Below are 23,481 nucleotides of genomic sequence, written 5' to 3'. Positions count from 1 at the left end.
ACAGTAAAGTAATATTCCATAACAAGTAAAAGTAATAAGACAATGAAGTGGAAATACTTCTTTTAAAAAAAGTTTAAAAGTTAAAAAAATGAAATGACCAAACTCTTGATCAACAAACTGTTAGAAATATAATTGTTGTACTCGTACTTATATTGAAAAAAAAAACAGTTGTTGGTGATGATAAAGTTCCGAAAGTCACAGAAGTCAAACACAGTGATTGCAGCACTTAAACACGAAAAGATTTATTTAAGGTCTCACAGATACAAAATAGCTTTTATTTTATATTATTTTCAAAGAATAGCACTTCTTTCATTTTTTTTTTTTTCATTTTCTTACTTGCTTGAGGTATACAACGATTTAGCCACGTCAGAAAGACCTGAGTGGGGCACAAAGAGAAGGACGCAGCATGGATGTGTTTTCTGCAGGTGTGTTAGTAGTGTGTGGAGAGGAAGGGACGCCACAGATTTGTAAACTCTGAGAACTCAAAACACCATTCAACCATGAAGTTTCTGCTTTGATTTCAGCTTGAATTGGAGCACGGCAACCAAATCTGATGTTTTAAGTCGTCTGTGGCTCATTCACATGCACCCCCCTTTATTTGAATGTGTTTCTATCATCCTGATGGGATTTCTTTAAAATGCAACACTCTGAACGTCCCTGAACACATCACACTGGCGCCACAAACATTTAAAATCAGAGCTATGCGTGTGTCGCCCATTCACACGTCATTTTAACTATCTTTTTACGTGATGGCACATTTAAGGGGCAACACCCGACAAAGACAGAAAGGCCGTGGTGATGATAATCATCCTCATCGTCACAGGGAGGAAAAGCAAAGTGAAGTCTGAGCGAGGGAGTCGAGGGGTCGAGGGTCAGTCTGGATCCTACTTGCTTCACTGGGGCAGAGCTTTGAGGATGGCGTTGACCTCCTCTGCGACGGCGGTCAGCGCAAACTCAAACTGGTCCTGGATACAGAAAAGAAACACAGACAAACCATTAAATGTAACGATTACAGGAGCGATATGATCAACCCATTTTAAATTCTTATACATCAACAGCATATGTCAGCAAATATTAACTGTTGGTGGAATAGTTTATGCATTTGTGGACATGTATTGTATGCTAAATTAAAATGATATGTTTAATATATATTTTAAGAAATATGACAGGAAGGTGTTTGTGTAACTCACCTTGGTGCGAACCATCCCAGGCCTCTGGTCGCGGACGTGCTCCAGTGTTGCGGCGATGTCGATCTCTTTCACACCTGCAAGACAACACGGGAAAAGCACTTTGTCTATTTTCCGTTGTCGTGCATTTATTGTTTTTTTAAAAAGGCTTAGACAACAGAGAGTAACACACATATGTAAAGCTCACCTTTAGCCATGCGATTCAGAACCATGTCAATCAGGATGTAAGTCCCAGTCCGACCTGTACCGTCACTATGGAGACCACATCACAAAATATACATGTTAAAATGTTAATGCACTAATGCTCTAAAATCATCTATCATGTTCTTTACAAAGGGGTGAAAAGAAAGTTCAGTCAAATGCTGCATTCGCCTGCCATCTAGTGGTATAATTTGGTACTACAATAGAGTTCCTCTGCAGCAATAATTCTACAAATCTGCATTTGCTCAACTTGAGTAAACGAATAACTGAATGAAACTAATTTCTTGTCTTTATTACCTCATATGGGTGTAAAATGAAGAAATGCGTGGTTCACCTGCAGTGCACGATGATTGGGCAGGATCGTCCCCTGTAGCACTTATTCACCTTCCTGTGGAGAAAGGTACCAGAAACAAGAGATTTATTTTTTGTTTTCTTAAGTAATTAGTAAATTCTGTAAATATTGGATATTTGCAAATACATAAAACTACTTCTTGAGTTGAGCTCATCAGAAACATTTCACAAAATTCCAATTTTAGGGACCAAAAAAAACGTAATTCAAATGATGAACCTTTTCATTTTCAATCAAACAAACAGTATTCATGCTATATAGACAGACATATAGATAGATAGATAGATAGATCGATAGATAGATAGATAGATAGATGGACAGATAGACAGACAGATAGATAGATGGGGCAGGGGGGAGGTAAAAAGTTTTTTTTCTGCGATGGACCTCCTGCTGCAGCCACATCAGTCCATGATCATTTTTGTGACTATGCAACTGGACCCAGACTACTAGCTGCAAACCACAAGAATGACACAGACAGATATGTTGAATATTAAAACCAAGGGCCCCGCTGACCTCCATCGCACAGGGTGGGAGCACGGGAGGAAGGAGGGACAGAGGAGGGGAGAAGGGAGCACGGAGGGAAAGATGGGAGAAATGTTGCTTCATCAGGTTACTGAAATATGAATAATGCAGAATATGTGCAACCTTGAGTTTTTTAGTCAGACTGAATTCTCATTTCAGCTTGACGTGAGTGAGTTTTGGAGTTTTCTGTTGGTAAAGAAAAATTTAATTAATATATGTTTTTCTTATCTTTACTTCTAGAATTTTCAACACTTACAGAGATGTGCTATAAATACTGAGATAAACGGGTATTTTGGGGTGAATCTCTAGAATTGTTGCTCTAAATATGACACTTTTAACAACTTCTGACCACTAAAGTCATCCGGACTTCAACTAATGCACATTGTTGCCAATACCATGCAAAAACAAATGTTAGCTTGCCTGCCCCCCACCCCCCTGCAGTGTTTTTACGTATGACTGCACAGGTGGTAGCAGTACCTGCGGAAGTCCAGCAGGGGCCGTGTGGAGGTGGGGATGCCCTGAGCCGGCCAGCTGAGGAAGTGGAACTGGGTGAGGGTCCTGGTCTCCTGGGTCTGCACGTTCTTCAGGTAGAAACTTCTCACCAAGAAGTCGTTGCACCAGATGTGCTCGGACACCAAGTTCACCTGAGGGACGAGCAGATAAACGTAAAAGACACAAAAATGAAGATTACAGCAAAAGGACACTTTGATTTGCCAGTATAATTTAAGTTGTGTGCATTGATTTAGAGCACCTCGTAGATGTGGTAGAGGGACGAGCCTTCGTCGGGCCAGTAGCGGTCACACTGTTTCTCTCCGTCCTCCACCAGAGCCGTCATCATCACGATCACAGTGCAGCCGTTCTCCCAGACCATCTGCAGGACAACGTTAAACACACACGGTACAAAGATGTGGATAATTAATAATTAATGGCCAATGTTAAATGTCTTTCAACGTGTGTTTGACTGTGTTTTAATATGTTATAATAACATTTTTACATTGACATTAACTACAGCGTTTACGCAAGTATTTTTTGAGTTTCCTCAGTTTTCAGAATTTTGCAAACTCAAATCCTGCATTTGCCTGCCATCTAGTGGCACAATATGGTACTGCAGTGGAGTGAATTAATCTTATATCATGTACGTATCGAAAAATACTTTTTTAAATTTCCTCTTTATTTTGTGCTCTTGCAGATTTTAACGGCGCAGGTTCCAGTTGGACTCTATTTCGAAGGATGTCCGTAAAACGCCTCGGTTGTTTTTAAGACTGCTGAAGATGTGGGTTCACATTTTAAAGTCTTGTATCCAACGGAAACACTCAAAGGTCCTGAGATTAACGAGTCTTATAACCGACTGAGCCATTGTACAATAAAACTCCCTCTTTTGAATCAACACCTCATTAACAGAGTTTGCAGGTTAAACGATGAATTAAGCTCCGCATGGACGATACACATTTCTCTCCTGGTGTCTCACTGACCTGCCAGAAGTCAGAGATGGTGTGCGACTGGGGGCCCTGGGTGGCGATGTAGGCCGGCATCCGTGGGTCGTGCTCAATCTAAAGGGAGGTGGGGGGGAAAGGTCACACAGGGTCAACGGGCTCGGATCGGTGTCCGATGAAGCAGCCGCATTCTTTCATGCACAGCTCTGGGGAGTAACAGATCCCCAAATGTCCCATAGAGACATTTTGAGAGGACAGGGGTCTTACTATGGTGCTGGCGTTGATGTAGTCGGAGCGTGAGGGGTTGATCTCTTTCAGCTTGACCCTGGAGTGATCATCTGGGAAACGACAACGACAACATCCCATTAACATCCACCCTTCTCCTGTTATTCCTCTTGAAACTATTATTATAAACTGGCGTAAAGGTTTAAATCGATTGGTTGAAGCCGTCCTCGGGACTCACAGGGCACAGAGTCGGGGCAGCGGTTCTTCTTGGCGTTGGCGTCGCTCTGAGCTGCAGAGACGACGCTGGGCTCGGCCGTGTAGGAGCACAGAGCCTCCCACTCCTTCATCAGACGGTCCTTGTTCCGCAGGTGGTCCTCCATGTAGGCCTTTAGAAATAAAACAAATTATTATTTTACACGCACTACCTTCTCCTGGGCTTTCCTTTTTTTTTATTATTGTCAAGCAAGTGACCAATTCTGCGCAGCCCTACAGGCGCCAGCTACTGACCAGTATCATGTGACCCGTGGAGATGTCCATGTTGGCCTGTGCCGGCTCCTCGCACCAGGATGGCGTGCTGCTGTGGGAGCCGGGACTGGGCTGGGCTCCGTCGCTGAACTGGGACGACACGCTGCTCACCCTCGAGTCGGCGCCGCCCACTGCTCCTGCCCCGGTACCGGACGCTCCTGCGCCTCCTCCACTCGCTCCCCCAACGGCGCCCAGGGCGGCGGCCTCCAGGCGACCGAAGGCGCCTTTGGAAGCCATGTGCTGGCGACACAGGTCCTGGTGAGCCAGTTGTGCATGCATCGTGTTGTTAAGCTGCTTTCTGTTTCACTGTGTCTCTAAGCCACTCTAACATGCACTTCTCTAACTTGCACTGATTTGTTTCACACCTGGTACTCCTGGTGGCTGAAGCTGCCACCCTCTGGGCCCAGGCCGAGCTTTTTCGCAGCCAGCCTGTGGGCATGGTGGCGCAGGCAGGCGATGGTCATGGCTGCAACCAGGATGCCGCCGATAGAGGCCATAGCCACCAGCGTGGCAAACACCCAGCGGGAGCCGGGCTGGACTCGGGTCGCCAAGGGCAACGCTTTCCCATCATTCCTCTGGTGGCAGGGGAGCAGAAAGAAAAAAAATGGATGAACAAAATGAATGTGGATTATTGCTGCTGTGGTGACGGCAACAGAAACAATATCATGAGGAAACTATTCCTCCTTTTACATCATGAGAAATACAGACTATAACTGCTCAACTCCCTCATCTCCTCTCTTCTTCTAACATCTTTTCTCATCCTTTCATCTTCTTTTTTCCCCTCCAACTTCTTCCCTCACCCTTTTCATCATCCCTTCCTCCTCCTCCTCCTCCTCCTCCTCCTCCTCCTCCTCCTCCTCCTCCTTCTCCCTCCATTGCCTTTTCTTCTCCTCCTGCTCAGATGAATTGTCTCCCTTGACCTTTCAGACCTCCTCCTTCCTCTTTGTGGGCCTCAGGAATGTGAGATGTGAGGCGCTGTGTGTGTGTCTGTGTGTATGTGTGTGTGTATGTGTGTGTGTGTGTGTGTGTGTGTGTGTGGTATCTGACAGGTTTGAGTTTGGAAGTTGGGGGTTAGAAACGGGGACTCCACCTGCTATTATAAAGGGGCCCCAATAGGGTTCAGTGTGTGTGTGTGTGTGTGTGTGTGTGTGTGTGTGTGTGTGTGTGTGTGTGTGTGTGTGTGTGTGTGTGTGTGTGTGTGTGTGTGTGTGTGTGTGTGTGTGTGTGTGTGTGTGAAAGAAAATGGATGACCAGGCTACATGTGGTTGAAGGAAATAAGTGGATTTAAGGTGCTTCAGGTCTTTATAAGGAACCTCAAACGTACTCCTCTCACATCTTCTTCTTTGAGTTCACTTTACTTCTGTTGACTTTAATTATACGATGCTACATCCCCCTCTAATCACAGTTTTCTTATCGCTGCTCATAAAACAAACTGAATCCTTTAACATGAAAGGTTGCAGAAGAAATTAAATCTTCCTTAAAAACATTTGCAACTGAGGCTGCGGAAATCCTGTGAATATTGATATATTTATATAGAAAATAGCACGATGAACAGCTAGAAACCAATAATAAATACATTTCACAACATTAAGGGAATACAATATAAAGAACATATTTAAATATATTAAAAATAAACTCATTACTGGCAATTAAGTACTGTTGCTTACTCATTATAATGTTAGGAATATTTTAGGAATATCCAACGAATGTTATTTAGATAATATATCAAGCAAATAACAGATACTATAAGGGATATAAATACAGTTAAGTACAATAATATTATGATCATTATGTATATATATAGGAAATTGCTGAAATGGCCTTAAAAAATTAATATAAAGTACATGAATGTCACTATAAGACACTAGAACCTTATAATGCAAGAATATTAAAGGTGTAATGCATCAATGTAAGTGATATAAATACATTAAGTCTATGAACCAAAACTACAACATATCCTAAGTTTATTAAAACAAACGATTATTAATGCAGGGTTTGACAGAGTATTAAAAAGCACATAGATGTTAATAGGAAATGGCAAAGAATCAATGCAGAAAAGAATTATCTCCTGCAGAAACATTACACATACAAAAGATTAGCTGCTGAAGATGAAATCCACAGTGTTAATAAGGAGTTAATATTAGATTGTCTATCCTCACTCACCAAATCCACGATGCAGAGCAGCTTCTCATGCTGCTGCTCACATGGACCCAGCAAACACCAAGTGTCAAGTCAAACCCTGTGCACTCCTACTGCACTTCCTGCGCGGACTTTCAAAATAGAAGCTCGGAAATAAAAGTTCTGCAAAGGCCCTGCTCCACTAGAAGTAGTCTCAATTTAAATAAAGAATAAAGTGTCAATTAAATTGTATTTATGTGATAGAAATAGTATCAGTAAAGGACTAAAATAATTATTCCATTGTGTCCTCAATTATAGATCGATAAATCCAGTGTCTAGTGTTTACTTACAACGTATTGCACATCCCTTCCCTGATGCTTTTAGTATTTTCTATTTTCTATTTTTATACTTACTTATTTAAATCCATCACAGCATATTCATTGTATGTGTAAACCTGCTTGGAAATAAAACCCAGTTCTGAGATAGATTGATGGATGGATGGATATATAGATAGATAGATAGATAGATAGATAGATAGATAGATAGATAGATAGATAGATAGATAGATAGATAGATAGATAGATAGATAGATAGATAGATAGATAAATAGATAGATAGATAGATAGATAGATAGAAAGATATATAGATAGATAGAAGGATAGATGGATAAATGGAAAGATGGAAGAATGGAAGAATAGATAGGAAAAGTATATCGATAGGAAACCTTATTAAGGAAATAGTACAATCCAGGTATGTATTCAAATTAATACACACACTCCAGGTATCAAAAACACTACCCACCTCTCCGACGCCGCCCTGCAGCACCTTCAGGCCCGTCTCCGACTCCAGGAAGTTTTTCTCTGCAACTGGGCAACATTCAAAAAGAGTCCCAACCCCATCAACAGCATACAGTTCATTTTACTGCACATTCCCTCAGCCTGGGGGAATAAACTAAATGAAAAATGGACTTTACTTCTCAATTAACTGAATCTGAACTGAGAGAGAGCCTTAATATTCTCCACTAAAATATAATGTATGTTCATTGCTGCTTCGTGTTGACATCCGTCCATCCTTAGGTCCCTCACCTGCAGTCTTTGCCACGTCTCCCGCTGTCAGGTTCTTTGAGTTGGGTCGGATCCTGAAGGTGATGGCAGGTCCGACGACGCTGCGAGGAGAAAACACACAAAAGCATATCCGCGTGTTGAGTCGCACGGGGAGAGAAAAACTGTCGAATCGCTGCAAATCTGTGAATCCAAGCTTAAGCTGCTGTTGTAACTGAAACTGTCAGATGGCTGAAAAGGTGCTTATCAATATTCATATGAGACAAGAGGAGTAGATAGGCCCCTTTCCACACTGCACAAAATCTCCTTATTATCTTATCATTTATTATATCTTACTTAATTCATTTAGATTCTGATTTTCTTTACTTTTTTCCTTATTTTCTCTATACTGAAATAGAGTATAGAGAAGATAAAAAACACTTGTAGAGGCTAATTAGCATTTTCAATAAAGAATAACAGACAAAAATGACTTGATAAGGAGGAGATCTTTTTTGTCATCTGATCGTTTTCGCTTTTAGCCCAAACATCACTGGAAGGCGAGTGATTGGCTCAAAAGCAGGAATTGGAAGAAGCAGAGTACAAGCAGTGAATGACTTCCACATGCAGAAGAGCAACTCGCTCTTCGGCTTCCATTCACGTGTCCTTTGGCGTCCGGGGGTTTTCCAAACAGGGCTTCAGGCCAAGCCTCGGTTTGAATCCCTCCAAAGAAAAGCCAGCGATCCAGCAAGTGAGTGCAGAGACAAGAGGATCCAGAGGCTTCAAGCGAGAGGGATGGGGATTTGTGTTTTTTTTGTTTTTTTGTTTCAAGGGTTCACGACCCCCTGGCGTCCTCGCTCCTACCTGATGTTGATGAAGGCGCCGGTGGAGAGGCCCATCCTCTCTGACAGCCGCTGCAGCAGTCGCACCCCGTCGTTCAGACTGAGGGGGCTGCGGTGACAAAACAGACACATTCATACACGACACGCACACACACACACACACACACACACACCCGCACATGCACACACACAAATACATTCACACAAACACACGTGAACACACAGCAACCATTCAAGAGTTGTGGAATGTGACTGAGAGCCTCTTAGCGGATCTGCTTTACATTTTGATACCCCCTTCCCTCTTTCTTCCTTCCTTTCTTCTTTCCCTCCATCCTCCATTCTCTCTTCCTTTCATTTACTCTTTGGTTTATCCCTGCATCATTCTTCTCGTCTGTCGCATCCTTTTGTATTTTATTTATTTCTTTCCTTCCTACCACCTACTTCTACTCTTCTCTACCTCTTTCCTCATGTCTTCCCTACCCTCTCTTCCTTCAGCTCTTCCTTCTTCTTTCCTTTTCCCTTTTCATGTCAGTCTATGTCAGTTTCTCAGAAAGCAGCACTTTACTTTCATTGCTCCGTTTATTTTGTTTTGTCTCATTCGCTACTTCCTATCGACCACCTCCCCTGTTCCCACTTCTCTGCCTTTTTTTTTATCTTGTCTTGACTTCTTTCTCATTTCATCAGCCACCACCATCAGTCATTCATCCATTCATTCACAGACAGGACATCCTCATAACACATTAGAGCCACAGACACCGCACCTCTGGTTGGTGACGATGTAGCCGTACTCCTCGGCCTTTGACGCCTGTTCCTTCTTCCCCTCCTCGTCCTGGTTGGATGCCGGTGCGGGGGTCATCTCTTTCTGGGGCCCCTCTGCTATGGGGGGCTTGGTGGTGGAGGGAGGAGCCTCTGGAGCGCCCATCTTTTGGCCCAATGAACCCTCTGTGATCTGAAGATAAATACAGACGTGAAATTTGAAATGGAAAATGAGTATTTGTATTATCCTTTCCTGCTTCTTTATAATTATTTAAACACTGTACACATTTCATTCAATTGACAGTTACTGTACTAGCTTGGTGTTCCAGCCTTCGACTTTATCTTATTTCAGAATAAAGTTCTTTTAATCTGAATTCCTGCAGAAGATAATTGAAAATCTTGACCTGAAGAAATGTTTTAAAAAAAAATGTTAAAAAAAAAACTGAATTAAGTCTCACCTTGCTTCCTGTACCATCGTTTCCAAATTTATCTAAATAGAAAACACAAAAACACAATATAATCAAGACAATTTGCATTCGTATATATTGTAAGGACTGAACCTGAGTATGTGAGGTCCCTTGAAAAAAATGTATGTTGTGATTTAGCGCTATACAAATAGTATAAAGGTGAAATTTGGGCATTTCACCTTCATTGATTTATTGATAGAAGTCTAAAAAGACATGCATGTGACAACAGGAATCCAAAGAGACAGAAACCTTGACTCTATCTATTACTTTTTGTCATTTTTGGGCCATTGCACAAAAAGAGGGGCATCGTTAAGGAGTTAAAGATGGAAAATGGTTTGATTCTCTTCATTCATTTGTACATTTTAAATACATTCATATGTAAGGTTTAAATAAAGATTAGCAGAAAGATCAGTATATGAAACCTGACTGTAAGAGCAGGATCCTGTGGCCTCCTCTCTGAAGCGTTAACAGCAACAGTGAAGAGCAAACTGATGAGCGGATGACCTTTGGTGGCTGACGTGACACCGACCTTTGGTTTGTTTGTGGGCGTAGGAGGTGTCCAGCTGCAGCTGCTTCAGGGCGGCGGGCACGTTTTCTTTCTGCTCGGGGGACAGATCCTTCATGTCCAGGCCGTAGTGGTCCAGCAGCAGAGCCAGTCTCTGCAGAGAGTGCTCTGTGGGACACGGAAGAGAGAAAACACAGCAGATAGAGGCCTTTGCATCTACTGGTATTGCAACTCCACCACCAGATGTCACTAAATTCTACAAAGTGAACCTTTAAGTGACTTTCCACTTGTCCATTTCAGAATTTAACAATATCATATTATGTGTTTTGTGATGAACTTCTTGTCTTTCCATCAACACATCTTTATTTTCTCTCGTCTCACCATCCAGTCCTGACAGGGCGTTGTAGTCCTTCTGTGTCTTCTTCTCAGCCTGCTCCTGCTGCTGCTGTTTGTTGAGCTGGGACATCTGGGAAACGTAGTCTTCGCCATAGTCCAGAGGGAAGTCTAGATCCGGGAAGAAGGAGGAGGATGAGGATGAGGAGGAGAGCGGCGAGGGGAAACCTGACGGCGCTGCCGCTGCTGCTGCCACTGCTCCCCTGTTACGGGAGAGGGACTGCACGGGAGAGGACGAAGAGGAGGAGGAGGAGGAAGAGGAGGACGAAGGTGAGGTAAGGTAGAAGGACAGCAGGTTTTGGAGAAGCTGACGGTCTTGGTCCAGGATGTTTCCCCTGGATCTTGGGCGAGAGGCGAGGAGCGGGAAAGCTGGATTATCGTCCAGAGAGTTGAGGGAGCGTTCCTCCTCCTCTTGGTAACCATACTGCTGCTGCAACAACAAATGACAAGTGTTGGTTCCTTGGACACTGGGAGGCAGAATAGAAAAAAAACAAAAAAATATCTATGACATATTAACATCCAGCAGACACAGAGCGATGTGATCGTCTGTGAGTGGTGTTCACCTGATGACTCCAAAGATTATATCCTGGTTTGAGCTCCACTAGCTCCTGAGGGAAATAAACTGCCCTGTAGCTGATAAACGATCTACTGTGTTCATCATCTGGTCTCGAACTGTGTCTGCCTACTGTTTGCTGCTGGTTTTTTGGGCCCCTTGCTGCTGGAAATACTGGGACTCAACTATCAAATAAAACCAAAGCAATCACCTCCAAAGTTTTGTAAAGCTCTGTGGTTTTGTCTCTGCAAATTTCAGAGTAAATCACATTGTTGAAAAGAGCTAGTTTTTACTTTCTCTATAATCCTGACCATATCAGGAGGTGTATTTTATTCCTGATGTCATTTCCGAGTAATTTAAAGAGAGAAATATGTCATTTGGGAATATTTATGAGGGCAAATCAAAAATTTATTTGCTATCTTAATTTACAAACAAGTACATATTGATTCAACTTCTATTTACAGCTAACTCTTGTCGAGGGTAAGGGACAGAGGATGTCCCATCTTGTTTTTCCCCATGAGACAAATTGTAACTTGTCGAAATGGGCTATGAACTTTTAGATTATCCTTGTGCACAGTGGTCCAGCAGCAGTTGCCTGTGAACTTTAATAATTTGAATGTTCAGCCTTCATTTAACACTCGTTTATTTTTTGTCAAAATCATAGTGAGACAACAAGTATTTGCAAACATCAGCCTCGAAATGACATGTAGAGATCTGATCTATTTCCCCACATGTAAGATAATAGTAAAGTTCTGAAAACGGTATCCGGCGATTAATCCTCCTTCTTCAAAGAACCGGTTCAGTTTTGTACCTGTATGCTCTCTTAAACCCTCTTTTGCCCACCTGGTGGTAGGTGTACGGGTCCAGCAGGGGCGTCTGCATGTGCACGGAGGAACGGGAGGGATCAAGGACCATGTAGTCCACAAACTGTTGCATCATCTCAGGGTCGGCTGGTTCCCCGGGCCCCTGAACCCTCTGCTGAGCGGAGCCCGGCAGTCTGGAGGCCCTGGGAAATAAGACAAAGGCAGTCGCTTAAAGAGCCCCTTAAATCTTACAAGCACGATTTTATGAGCTTTTTTATGCCCGACTCTGTACTGGACTAACGATGGGACACGCGGCAGGTTTTCTTACTGTTTGGGCACTTGCTCTGGGACTTTAGAGGAGGAGCCGGTGGTGGGAACACGACTCAGCTCTCGGTTAATAATTGCCTGCGTGATGTCATCCCTCCACGTCAGACCTGAGCAGCCAGAAGGCCACAAGAAAAGCCTTTCACTCAGAATGTTTACCCACGTTTGTCCCATCAAAGGAATGATTGTTCTCTTGAAACAGCGGTGAGCGGTTGGTGAAGCTTCACATCTTGCAGTAAAAGAACTCACCTTGCACCATCAGGTCTTTGAGGACTTCCTGGAGTTTGTGCAGGACTGGAACCGACACCTGGTACTGGACGGGCGCCTGGTGAGGGGACTGGCACTGTCCGAACAAACCATCTGCACAGGAAGAGACCGACAAGCCGTGAAATGAAGAGATTCATGGAAAAACAGTGGCAGCTGCAGTTTAAAACGATCCGTCATTGGACTAAGGTCGTGTTTGGACCGAAAATACATTAGTTTACTTTCTATCTCTGCAGGATTAGCAGCAGTTTACTCCTGGGCCTCTCTGCTTTCACGGTAAAAGGCAGATAGAGTCCAAATCTGGCCGGGACAGGGGTTATGATATTTTATCTGGAACAAAGGTCACATCAAATATGCCGCATCACCGATTCCATTTAACTGTGCCACCTCTCGCTGGTGTCAGTTATCTCAGGTTGGAGACACCTGTCCCTGACATTTATGGCATTACAATGCTGCCGAATGTTATTCAATTTGAGACGCTCACAGTGTTGAGCCATGACATTTGCAGCGGCAGAAAAAGCTCAAGCTATAAATACCCAAACTTTAACTTTAAAAGAAACATATTTTGTTCATAGTTTAACTAGATAGAAATAGAATATTAATAATCGGCTTCATTATTTTAATTTGTGTTATTGCTTGAAAGGGTTAAGAAAACACCTCCATCCTCAGACTGTCCATTGCTGCAGATCCTCTTTTCAGCCTCTGTCTGAAACTCTTGGTTTGAGCTCCTTTCTCTTGAAATCCCTCCTCCCGATGAAACCCAGTCTACTTTGATTGGCCAGCTCGCTCAATCCGTAGCGATTGGTCAACCGCTTCCACTCACATCAACTTGCTTTGTTAGTCTCTATCAAGTCTTTAAACATAAGCTCTGAGCACCAAAGGATATTCAACTGCAGGTGGCGCTGTGAGGGTGAGGAGAAGGGGAGAAGGGGCAAGGCCATATTAACATATGCATGGTTCCCAGTAACGAAATGAGTTGTAGTGTTTCAGGAGCTCTCTTTAACGAGAACTTATACCTTTTTTAATTTACAGGCCTATATAACCCACTAAAGGGAAGAATCACTAAAAGACATCATATCCGACTCAGTATTTATCATGATCAAAAAATAATTAGAATCCTCAAGAGCAACTTTAGAGGACGAGAAAAAACAGGGGGAAGCAAAAAATGAACACAGAAATTCACACACACACACACACACACACACACACACACACACACACAAACGAGAGCAAGTGAACATGAAGAGGGACATAATATTGGTACTGATAGTCACAGCGTACACACCACAGACAGAACCATGGAGGCAATTATGAGACACACATTTATATACAATATGAAACACATCAGAAGTACACAAATGATATGTACGCAGCAACAACTACACACACAGGTATATTTCTACAAAAACACACGCTCATCGGCACACAAGTGTCCACATACACACACACAATGAAGCACAGAGTGTGTGTGTGCATGTGTTTAGGTGTGTGTGTGTATTTATCGGCTGTGGTGAGTCATCACCTCTGTCTCCATCCAGCATTCATCAAACACACACACACACACACACACACATACACATACACATGCGCACACACGAGGGAGACACACGGTCGTCAGGCAAGTGATGTCACTGTTGTCATAGAGACGGCCGGGGACGGGCCGTGATTGGCCGAGAGCAACTGACGGAGGGAGACCTTGTTTACGTTCCACTCTCGCCCTTTTTTCTCCCTGTTCTCTCGTTGTCTCTCGCCCCATCCTCTCCTCCATGCCAGTTAATCAATGCCCCTTTTTGTCCACCTTCCTGCCGGTTATCGTGCATCTCACACACACACGCACACATACACACAGACACACATACTCACACACGTAACGTTCGCTCACACCTCAATATAGAAATGACGACTCTGAGGTGTGTAGTAGTTGCGTGGGCTGAGTTTAAATCTCTGTGTGATCAACTACATTATGTATTACAGATGTTTAAAGGCGAAAAATGGCTGTTTTTCCAACGGTGTCGTTTAAATAAAACCTTCTCAATATTCCACACAGATTACATATGTCTCAATGTACAAACTAGATTTATTTGATGCAATATTAGACAGATTAGATGTTTACTAAACAAGGTCTGTTATATATCTAATGTTATTTTACATGAACACTGCACAGGTTGACTACAGATTAGGGATGTCTAGGGCATCTTTTTCTTTATTTCAGGCTGGAGTTAGATTTATTTCTATACATATGGAATTAAATTGACCATCTGTCAGAGATTTCACACAGATAACAGATTTTCCAGTCTACAAAATTGATTGTTTATGTATTGCAGTCCGGAATACAACCTGTTGCTCTGCCTTGAGATAATGCACATCATGATTTGGCGCTATACAAATAGAATTCTTGCATTTCACCGCATTCACTTCCTCAGAGCGTCATAAAACCGTCGCCATAAATTCCACTTATGTTCCCGTCTTTGGAAACAGGGAACATTACATCCTCGGGGCGGTCACAGACACATACAGCCATCAATAATGCAGCATGAAACACAGTCGCACACCCAATGCACGTGCACGCTCTTGAAGTGACATCCTCGTCGTGTTTGAACAGGCAGGCAGGAAGTAAGGAACCCACTGAGGGATTATAAACAGCCCATTAACGGCAGGCTGAGCCGTGACGGCTAACCAGCTCCTGCCTGTTTGATGGACAGACGACACGTCAGGGCTTCCTGAAGCATGCTGCTGCATCTGTGGTCTGCTGGGATCGCGCGCTATTGGTGGATTTTGACATTCTCCCCACGTTGCATTCGAGAGACCGTAAATATGAGCTGCTGTGGCGAGAAAGTGTCCACGTCAGCCTCCCCGAGGAAGATCAGTTTGACGTTCGAGCTCGAACTTCGGCTTCAGGATTGTGTGAAAAGAAAGTGGCGTTAGATTCTAGTAGAAATATTGTATTTATTAATTCTCCTAAAGGAAATAATCTCATCTTACTTTTTATGACTTACTTAGGTCATCATAGCAGGATCCATATACATATACAGTGTCTATTAAAATCCAACATAAGACCGCTACCCTTATGTGGAAGTAATGAAAAACCCTCCAGGCGATCAGACTGGAATGGACATGGCATAGTAATTATTATCCAGTGTGAGACTGCTCCAATGAATCCACAGAATAGTCTCTCAGGGGCCATTCCTCGCAGGAGCCATTTTGTGTCTATATGTTTTGCAGGTCCTGAAGATTCTAAAAGCGGTGTCATTGTTTTTCACTCGGTCAACAGCTGTGGACAAAGATGTTGTGTGACGTGAGTGTGTGTGTGAGGTCAAAGACTCACCGTCGCTGCACAGCTGATCCCTGGGACAGAGCCTCTTCTCAAACAAGCAGCCTGCACACAACAGAAAAAATTGAGAACTGAAGTCAGACTGAGAAACACTGAATTTTTCGTGCAACTGCAAAACTCACTTCAGGGAGTTTAAATGAACTGAAAGGATAATGGGTACAGATAATAGATGGATGGGTGCGGACCACATCACGGATGGCCAAAAGCGAGGCCAAATCATCTTGATCGCCACCTGATGGCAGACTGAGGTGCTGGTCATAAATCCCACAATCCTCCATGTTAGAGGACTAAACAAAGTAAAACTAAATTTACTCAAAGATGGTTTCCGTCATTTTAAAGATTCACGTTTCTGATGAGTGACCTGGAATCCATTGCTCGATCGCTGTCATGCAAACTCTGGCTCCAAATGCGCAAGAGTGATGTTTTTTTTAATTCTCTCCTCCCCTACAATGTGTTAGGGAGGCCCACAAGAACACATAGCTGTGCTTGATGCCAATCTTGCGTTGCTGTGTCTGAATGGGAAAAAGTGTGCGTGAATGCATATGTCTGTGTGTGTTACCGTTGACCTTTTCCCAGCTCCTAATCTGTTGCGAGGCAGTAAAAAGCAACAGATGCAAGAACCGCTCGCTCCGCTCTGTGTATTTACGCCTGTTTGCTTAAGGTTTTCATTAAGGATTTATATACTCCTGTGTATTATTCACACATCCTGCGATAATGTACGAATATATACTCCGTCCTGCAGTATGTACGACCTATAAAAAAAACAGTGTGCTCTCTTCCTGCAGTGATTTCCCTTCCGGTATTTGTGGTGCTTCACTGTTTCCACTCTCTGCTCTCTGATGCTGATTAGATTACCTCTGACACATGTCAGTCAAAAGAGCGACCCAGTCACAGACAGGTAAGATGAGAAGGTTTTTGTCGTCCAGAAAGCAAGAGCAACCTGCAAAACTAAAAGTTGAAGTAGATGGGAGTGTTTTTTTTCCTTCTACCTGTAATCTATAGAATAAAACAGACGGAGTATCGACTGCGTGACGACACAAACAGTCTGCCTGTGCAGCAGCTATCAGGGAGGGGAATCTCCATTAAACCAGAAAGCCGAGACGCGGCTAAACATAGAATGGAGAGATTCTCAATGCATCCATCCATGGACCCCCCCCCCCCCCCCCGCTTCGCTCCAAACTCCACATGATGACTAATCTCTGCTCTTTCCTCTCTCCTGCACCCACGCATCCCTCCCTCCCTCCCTCCCTCCCTCCCCGCCGTCTTATCTCTCCGTCCACCATCCTCGCTTCTCCTCTGTCTCTCTCTCTCTTTGACCGTCTGCTTCTCGGGGGTAGATCTGGATCAGCTCGTCATGCGGCCTGTCCGTCACTGTCATCAGTCACGCCACACTCCATCACCTCCTCCAAATACAGGACATTACTCGCTCGTTCGGTGTAATTGGGTCGCTAATCAGCAACGCCAGATGGATGAATGCACTGCGAGGAAAAACACTCAATCCTGGAGGAGTTAGTTCAGTCTCATATGAACCTCGTCCCACCGGCCTGTTGTGAAAAAGGGATTGGGCGTCATGTGATGATGCGTGGAGTCAACAGGGCTGTGTAGACGTCTGTAAACCACATTGGCCTCAGCAGGGAATCCTAGACAGCAGATCACTCCCTTTGCTGACTGTGTGTCAGTTTCTATGAAGACGTCAGCATTGCATCAACTGACAAAATGAAATGGCTGTTTAATAGAACACAAGCACAGAGCAGCTCTGACGTCAGCCAACTGGAATAGAAGTGTGAGTTGCTCTGCAGTCTATTTCTAAGGTGAGCTATTATTAGCCCCGATGTCTATGTGTCAAATATTCTGTCAACACTTTGTACATATTCACCACTGTTGGACTGCACTTTAACATTTGTAACATTATTAAGTCTCGACTGTGCAATATTTGTCTGTCTGTGCAATATAAACAGCTAATTTGCAATTCATTCACTGTAAATATCCTCACACTGCGTATATACTGATTTGGAGTAAGTTTAAAATTAATCCTTTTTCATTTGCACTTCCATTTGCAAAATCAGGATATTGTTTCGGTTTGTTTTGATCTTTAAATCGCTTTCCATTTTTTTAGTGAAAGATTAAAAAGGGAAAAAATAGAATAGCATTATCACAAATGTCCAATATATATATATATATATATATATATCTGGAAGAGATGTTTAAAAGCACAACCTTCACTTGGGAGCAAAAATCATCATAACATAAATAATAATGAGACATCTATTGTTATAGTTATTGATAACGACTCATAAAAAACGTTTTTGTCTAGATATAAGTTTTGTCCGTTTCAGCCAGACCTAGCGCATCCAGATAAAAAGCTGAATATATATCTATAAAAAGGTGTCACATCACTTTTAAATGGTTTGGTATTGAATTTAGCTAATTCACACCCACCAGTTGATTTGCATCGCAAAGATGTTAAAACAAGCTTCCTGCAATAGCTTTATGATTAAAGCCTTGTTTACAGACTCTGTAAGAGGGAGATTTGTGCCCTTTAGTTGGATTTCAACTCAAGGTGCCATAGAAACCGACTTAGTACCAAACATTCTCTCATGTAGGATTCAGTTTTACCAGAAAAACCGACTGACACAATTTAATGTCACCCGGCGGGTCTTTACATTTCTCTGGGGAAACTTCTCCGGCTTCTCTCGCCTTTCTCACAAACACAACTTCATTATCCAGATAAAACCAATTAAAGCGAGTAGGCACTGTGGAAAGTCTCCGTCTGGCTCGGTACGTCCTCCATCACATGCTCACATCCCAGTGCCATCAGCTCCATTTTGTTTTTCTGAGATGTGGTCGTGTCTGTGTAAAACGCCGTTGAGTGGCGTCTATAATTACAAAGGCGGGGTTTCTGTCTCATCTTAGATCAGATCGGTCCGTCACACATCAGTCGTCACAAATCTGTTCTTTTCTCTTTGCTTTTCAAATTAAAAAACAAAGGGGGAACCGTGGAGAATTGTGTCCATGAGGCGCAGGAGCTGCATTTGTGTGCACTACTTAGAAAGTGTGCAAATGTGATCCTTGCATTTATCTTATTTACCTGCTGCCTGGGAAATCGCTCTGTATCACGGCTGCAAAAAGTCCAAATTCAGCAACAGGAAATCACAACTTATAACTTCAGATTCTTCTCTCAGATGCACTTTTACCCACAAAAACCCACTTAATCAAATTTTAAAACTTTGCACTCCTTTATCCAGATGGTTGAGGGCCACTTACTAATATCCTGTAGCTTTTAAAAATCATGTCGTTGATTTATTTTCCTCCTGAGACCATCTTCCATCACATAAGGCTATTTGTTCTCTCCTCATTGACCTCCACTCAACGTTGCTCGCTGACCTCTGACAGGTTTTTATCCTAAGGTGTGACATTCGGGTCATGTGCGGACACCAGAGGCAATTCTCGATTCGAAAGGATGACGAGGGACGATGACATCGAGAGACGTGCTTCAACTTGAGTGTTTCTCACAGGACAACTCATTTGTTTTCTTCTCAAGGTAAGCAGGCGAGCAACGGCGCTGCATTAAGGCCGTTATAAATAATCCTGTCTCCCGGAAATTGCGTTAGGCACCAGTGTGGAACTAGGAAACGAAAGCGTGACTGATGGTTTTGATTCTGCTGAGACAAGTCAAGACACAAGACAGGGAAAGACGGTGGTCTTGGATAAATATGGCAAAAGCCAACAAGCTCGATACAAATCAGGTTATTTCCTAAATGTAGGCGTTTTGAAATGAATCTACAAATTACCTATTCGTCTTTTTGGTGTGAGAATTTGTCGATTGAATTTACGAGTCACTAGCACAGCAAAATGAGCAATAGATTTGGAATTTGAATGAAGAAGCAGCTTCCAAAAGACTGCACAACTAAGCAATTCAAGTTGGGGCAGAATATCAGTTTCATTTGCAGTTTTTTCGATTTTTTTCCAGACTCATGATACACTCAAACTCCAGCCGCCATCATTACCATCAGGGTCGCCATGCTGTGCTTTTATCGCCCATTAACTGCCTGTCAGACTCGATTCAGAGTAGTTTTCATAATGGTGCTTCTGGCATTTGCGGCCACTGATGCCGTGAGTGTGTGCTCGCCCTCTGGTCCGCCGCCTGCCAGAGGATATTTAAGGTGGAGTGAGTCAGTCTGGAAGGAACAGAACAAAACCTGCGTCTTCTCTACCTCGCTGCCGACACTAATAATCCCCCCCGGCTACAAAAACAGCAATGAATGTCTCCTACAACCAAGTGCAGCATGTGTATCGCAGCCTGATGGCTCTTGTTCCTTGTGTGCCACTGTTTCCACAAACTATCAAACACACACCCGTGAGTCACACTATCACACTGGCTGGCAAGTATCCTCATTACCATAGCCACATTTTCTCCATGACTCACCCCTTCAATTCTCACTAAAGCACAGAATATGTATTCATCCGCTGCTGAAAAATAGTCCCCAACTTTTGCACTATTAAAGATTGAAAAATATATATTTGTGAGGTGTTTTTCTAAAGGTGGTTTTTATCTACGGTGGGAGACAATGGGTTTGGGGCCACAGAGCCACAGAGGGAGGAAGTTAGAACGTGTTGAGGGACGGACGAAAACATGTTCAGTTTTGGTCTTTTCAGTAAAATAAAGAGCAATGGCAGCCTTGGCCTTTAACAAAGACGTGAAATCAATTTTTATTCCAACTTCATTCTCTGTAGAGCTTCAATCCGACTCTGGAAAACCAAAAAGGATGGAGGTTATGTTTTCTTCTGCTATTCCTTTTTTATCTGTTAGCAAGATCACACAAAAACTACTGGACAGATTACCATGACACTTGATGGAAGGATGCAGAGAATGGGTCCAGGAAGAACCCATTCAAATAAGGGGCCAGATCCATGTATTCTTTATCACCATATACAAAGTGGCAAAATATAGCTTTTTTCAACATTTTCACAGATTTCTCAGGGGAAATTCGTGGATCTTGTATAAAAAAGGGGGACCAATATCTATGAGAATGTCAAATTGGGTACAGCTTGATTGACTTGTATTGTATGCGCACTACTGAGTGACATTTTACCCTGAGATCTTATTTCTCTCGGTGCTACAGCCATGAATTCCTTACGGTTATTCACTTTTTCCAGTTAACACGACTTTAATTATACAGCTGTGCTATAAGTGAGGCTGTAACGGTCCATTAACTATAATCCTTGAGCAATTTCCCCATCACTATGAATGTAAATATTGATTTTGTTTCTACAAAAAGCTTTATACCCATGTGAAAAAAAATACCGCGACAATTTCCATACAGACGAACATCATGAGTCTCTTCAGGAGGCATTAAAAGAACATCATTCTGTGTTGGCTGTGAGAAAAACTGAATCTGTAGGTTTCCCTGTGGAACGTTCTAATAAATAATGAAACCATGTTATTCTGCTGCAGGTGGAATCGCGGCTGTTTCGCTCTCCGTGGTGCTGAAATATTCCGCCTGCTCGCTGTCCGTGGTGCTGAAACACTGCACCGCGTTAGGGGCATCAAGGATGCAGGAGGCCGGTGTAATTGCTGTGAGCAGACGGCGCTGGGAGGTCAGAAATGAGTCATGACTGCGAGCATGATGTCCGCTAATGCTGCTTTAATATTCACACCTATCAAGTCGATGGAGGATTTGAAATGTAAATGCTGGACGGGTTTTTAATGAGGCATTTGGTTTTAATTTGGAGCGAACACTTCATTCATTATCATTATTCATTATTATCTGCTTTGATTTGGAGTGTAGAGTGCCATACAGTGTCCATTTCGACATTCACACATAATAAACCTGTGGGATCTCAATCACCCCGATCGATATTTGAAGCACAACACTCCTCAAACACCAGCTGGTTGCTAAGATTTCAAAGCAATCTTATAAGTCGATCGCTGGCTCAATGGTTTAATAATGCTCTATAATCTTTATAATCTCTACCTCTGTGGTGCAGTGAAATTATATTCAGTTTTAAACCACAGATATATTACTGAGCAGGCAAAGGCACACGGGGTTGCGAGGGCACAAGTCTGAGTCTGAATAAATTCCCTCTGCTGAGGAAAATGGAAATAGATCTTGTCATGATATAGTTGCGTTTAAATATCTTATCTCCTATAATACAGACACAGGTCAGACCTAAAGTTCTGCTTTGAGAGAGTATGACTTGTAAGGATATTTTTACAGTAGCATTTGAGAGTAAAGGGCAAAATACCCCCTTTAGTAATTAATATTCCTACAGGAATACAGACTTTTAACAGTGAACCTGTAAGCCTGTCTTTATTATAATATACATCCAGTTTTCTTTTCTAAGGGTTTTGGATTATTTGCAGTTACGCCCATCGTCTGCACGTGCCCCCAGGGCTTTGGTTATTATTACTTTTACTAATATCACAACACTAGTTGCACAACATATATTATTGCAGGATCACTAGTGTTACTGTTGGGATTTTCCTGTTGTTGTTACTGAGCTTCACGGTGCACTATTCCTCATTCACATCGCCCCAGGAATCGAGGAAGTGTTCTTGTTTACGATGATGATGCTCTGAGGGGAAAATAGTGTACAGTAAGCACTTGCAGGTTAATAAAGATGATGGCTATTGGGTATTGGCTACACGCAGACACTCATGAAGAATCAGCCCAAACAAACAAACCCATCCAATTATCCCTCCCTCTTCTCCTTCGCTGCTCTCCTGCTGTTTCTTTCGGAGCCAACAACAACATGATTCATTCAGGCAGATACAGACACATCCCTCTGTCAACAGTTGTAAAGCAAATGCACATATAAGATGGAGGACGTCAGGTGAGTGGGCTCTTTCATCGATGTATATATATAAATCAATTTCACTGAGATGGCACAAGAACAAAAAACAACTTATATGTTTATTATCTAAATATTATAGGAAAATTATAAATGTCGTGCAGGGTGTTTTAGTGAAAGATGCGTAAGGGAAAACTGTTATTTCTTTTAAATGTTATAAACTGTGTCATAAACTCGCAGCCAAGTGTAAAAGAACGCAGCAACAGGGAGTCTTCGCCGGGTAAATCGTGATTTACGCACCGTCTCCCCGCGTCTGGATGTACCGCGGTGGGTTAAAAATGACAAGTGCGTCCGTCTCCATGTGTTTGGGATAGGGTGGGAAGTCTTACCGTGTCGGGCGGCCGCGCACAGCCGGCATGAGGCGGTGAGGAGGAGGCACAGAGCCGCCCAGAGCCGCGGAGACCTCATGGTACATCCAGCATCCACCGGAGCGAGGAAGAGGTGGAGGAGGAAGAGGAGGAGGAGAGGGAGTGGAGAGCCGCGCCTCCACTGCGAGTGCTGCCGCTGCTCCTGCACTTTCAGCAGCTCTCCATCTCCGAGGAGAGGCGTCTTCTTCTTCTGCAGCTGCTGATGATGAGGAGGAGGAGGAGGATGCACACCACTGATGGAGTGTGGACGAGTGTGTGCGAGCGAAAGTGAGGCAGAGAGAGAGAGAGAGAGAGAGAGAGAGAGAGAGAGAGAGAGACAGAGAGCGAGAGAGAGAGTGGTTGGTTAAGGAAACGCGAGGAAGAGGAGGCGCCAAACTGCATTAACTAGTTTAATGACAACCAGGTCTCATTTATAATTTTTTTTTT

The 23,481-nt window shown here is 43.1% G+C and overlaps 1 protein-coding gene across 4 annotated transcripts; it reads right to left on the bottom strand.

Annotated features, from left to right (window-relative positions):
- Window positions 1-217: 217 nt before the first annotated feature.
- ptprnb (protein tyrosine phosphatase receptor type Nb) lies at window positions 218-23,291 on the bottom strand. Of its 4 annotated transcripts, none has more exons than XM_062380181.1 (23): window positions 23,017-23,291; window positions 15,830-15,880; window positions 12,490-12,600; window positions 12,245-12,350; window positions 11,957-12,119; window positions 10,549-10,987; window positions 10,192-10,335; window positions 9,654-9,685; window positions 9,201-9,388; window positions 8,462-8,548; window positions 7,646-7,725; window positions 7,362-7,426; window positions 4,808-5,017; window positions 4,425-4,697; window positions 4,156-4,303; window positions 3,960-4,030; window positions 3,732-3,809; window positions 3,011-3,130; window positions 2,737-2,903; window positions 1,723-1,776; window positions 1,375-1,439; window positions 1,191-1,264; window positions 218-965 (listed from the first exon to the last, which is right to left on the bottom strand). In XM_062380181.1, the coding sequence occupies exons 1-23, from the start codon at window positions 23,093-23,095 to the stop codon at window positions 894-896; spliced, it is 2,877 nt and encodes a 958-aa protein (XP_062236165.1). In that variant the 5' UTR covers window positions 23,096-23,291; the 3' UTR covers window positions 218-893. The 4 variants fall into 4 exon arrangements, with proteins under 4 accessions (XP_062236165.1, XP_062236163.1, XP_062236166.1 ...); XM_062380179.1 differs by having other exon boundaries at window positions 10,549-10,990; window positions 23,017-23,287; XM_062380182.1 differs by having other exon boundaries at window positions 4,425-4,682; window positions 10,549-10,990; window positions 23,017-23,287.
- Between the last annotated feature and the right edge of the window lie 190 nt (window positions 23,292-23,481).

Source organism: Platichthys flesus, chromosome 22 (genome assembly GCF_949316205.1).
Source record: "Platichthys flesus chromosome 22, fPlaFle2.1, whole genome shotgun sequence".
In the NCBI taxonomy this organism is placed as follows: domain Eukaryota; kingdom Metazoa; phylum Chordata; class Actinopteri; order Pleuronectiformes; family Pleuronectidae; genus Platichthys; species Platichthys flesus.
Note: the sequence above shows the minus strand (reverse complement) of the source record. Positions and strands in the feature narration are given on the sequence as shown.